This window comes from Larus michahellis, chromosome 19 (genome assembly GCF_964199755.1).
Source record: "Larus michahellis chromosome 19, bLarMic1.1, whole genome shotgun sequence".
Classification (NCBI taxonomy): Eukaryota; Metazoa; Chordata; class Aves; order Charadriiformes; family Laridae; genus Larus; species Larus michahellis.
Genome location: NC_133914.1, coordinates 1,630,516 through 1,632,193, shown reverse-complemented (window position 1 = coordinate 1,632,193; position 1,678 = coordinate 1,630,516). Strand labels below are relative to the sequence as shown.

Below are 1,678 nucleotides of genomic sequence, written 5' to 3'. Positions count from 1 at the left end.
CACGTGTCCTACAGCACTGGGTTTACCCCTCATTCAGCAGCACGATGCAATGTGCCTTCCCCAGGACAGGAGAGGCAGAGAGCCCTCGGGCACAGCCCGACTCCTGGGTGCTGCCACCCCCAGAGCTCCTGCGCTGGGGGGATGGAGGAGGAGGAGGAGGGTGCAGGGCAGGCGAGTGGCTCCTGCCTTCCCCAGGGCAGCTCTAGAGAAGAGCCTCCTCCTCGGGCAGCGTGGTGGGGCTGGAGTCCGTGGGGGGGATGGAGGCCGTGGGGAGTTTGTAGTCCACATCTACCCCATGGAAAACCTGTGCCCCGGTGCCCGCGGGCTCGGGGCGGGAGAGGACGCAGTCCTGGCTGTGCCCGCAGCTGTCCTCACTGCTGGCCAGGACGCACTCGCGGCATCGCTTGCCAATCAGGTAGGCAGCCTCGACAAGGCTCAGCATGACACAGATGCAGGTGGTGACCACCATGAAGAGGGTGAAGATGGTCTTCTCGGTGGGCCGGGCGATGAAGCAGTCCACCACGTTGGGGCAGGGGGGCAGCTCGCACTTCACCAGCCGGGGCAGGGTGTAGTTCCTGTAGAAGCGGTAGAAGATGTAGAGGAAGACCATGTCCACACCAGCCTTGAAGATAAGGCTGAGTAGGTAGGTCCACCACAGCCCCCCACGCTTCTTGCCAGGGTTGGGGTAGATGCAGCGGCAGTTGTCCCCGCCGGCAGCGCGGCGCCTCTGCTCCTTGGCTTCCCGGTAGGCCACGTGCATGATGACCAGGAGGGATGGACAGGTGACCAGGATGAGCTGCAGGGCCCAGAGGCGGATGTGGGAGACGGGGAAGAAATGGTCGTAGCAGACATTGGTGCAGCCCGGCTGCCGCGTGTTGCAGTCAAAGTCCTTGTCGTCATCGCTCCAGACCCGCTCGGCTGCCACCACGTAGACCAGCAGGCGGAAGATGAAGACGAGGGAGAGCCAGATGCGGCCGAAGGCTGTGGAGTACTTGTTGACCCCATTGAGGAGCCCTTCGAACATCCCCCAGTTCATGGTGCCCTGATATTGTTATCAACCTGGGAGGAGAGAGAAGATACAGTGACAGGGAAGCAGCAGTGAGAGGTCCCCATCACAGCACCCACGTGCCCCAAATCACCGAGCCGCACTCCTGCCCGTGTGGCCGCGGGGAACCATCTGTGGCCTTTGCTCACACGTGGGGACACGCAGTGGCACGTGCCTCATCACAGACCTGGTCTGGGCGTCTCCACAGAGCACCGTCCTCCTCTGCGGGGTCGCGGGGACCCCGCAAAACTTCCTGGTTCTGCCGTGGAAAAAGCATCCTTCAACCGCTGCCAGCTACGCTCCGTGCCCTGCTCCTCAGCCTGCCGCCATCCTGGACCGCCCGCCCCATCTCTCGCCTCGTTGCCCAGGTATTTGTTATTAATTTTTCCTTACGTTGCCAGGCCTGGCCCCGGCAGAGGACAAATAGGAGCAGCTGGAGCATGACTCACCTGGCAGCGCTCACCGCGTCCTCTCCCATCGCTGGAATCTGCCATCGCCTCCGCTCTCCCCGACGAGCCCCGTGCCGTGCCCATGCGCCGGGGAGGCCATGCCGGGCACGGCGCAGCACGGCGGGCATGGCACAGCACGGCGAGCTGGCACCACAGGGCAGAGCCAGCGGGCGAGCTGGGGGGG

At 64.1% G+C, this 1,678-nt stretch overlaps 1 protein-coding gene across 1 annotated transcript; it reads right to left on the bottom strand.

The window, feature by feature from the left end:
• Positions 1-202: 202 nt before the first annotated feature.
• Positions 203-1,036, bottom strand: LOC141733238 (gap junction beta-5 protein-like). The gene has a single exon (XM_074563356.1). The coding sequence runs from the start codon at positions 1,034-1,036 to the stop codon at positions 203-205; it is 834 nt and encodes a 277-aa protein (XP_074419457.1).
• Positions 1,037-1,678: the final 642 nt, after the last annotated feature.

Bases quoted from the DNA above. Each gene is read 5' to 3' on its own strand.
- LOC141733238 (XM_074563356.1), bottom strand. From the start codon at position 1,036: ATGAACTGGGGGATGTTCGAAGGGCTCCTCAATGGGGTCAACAAGTAC.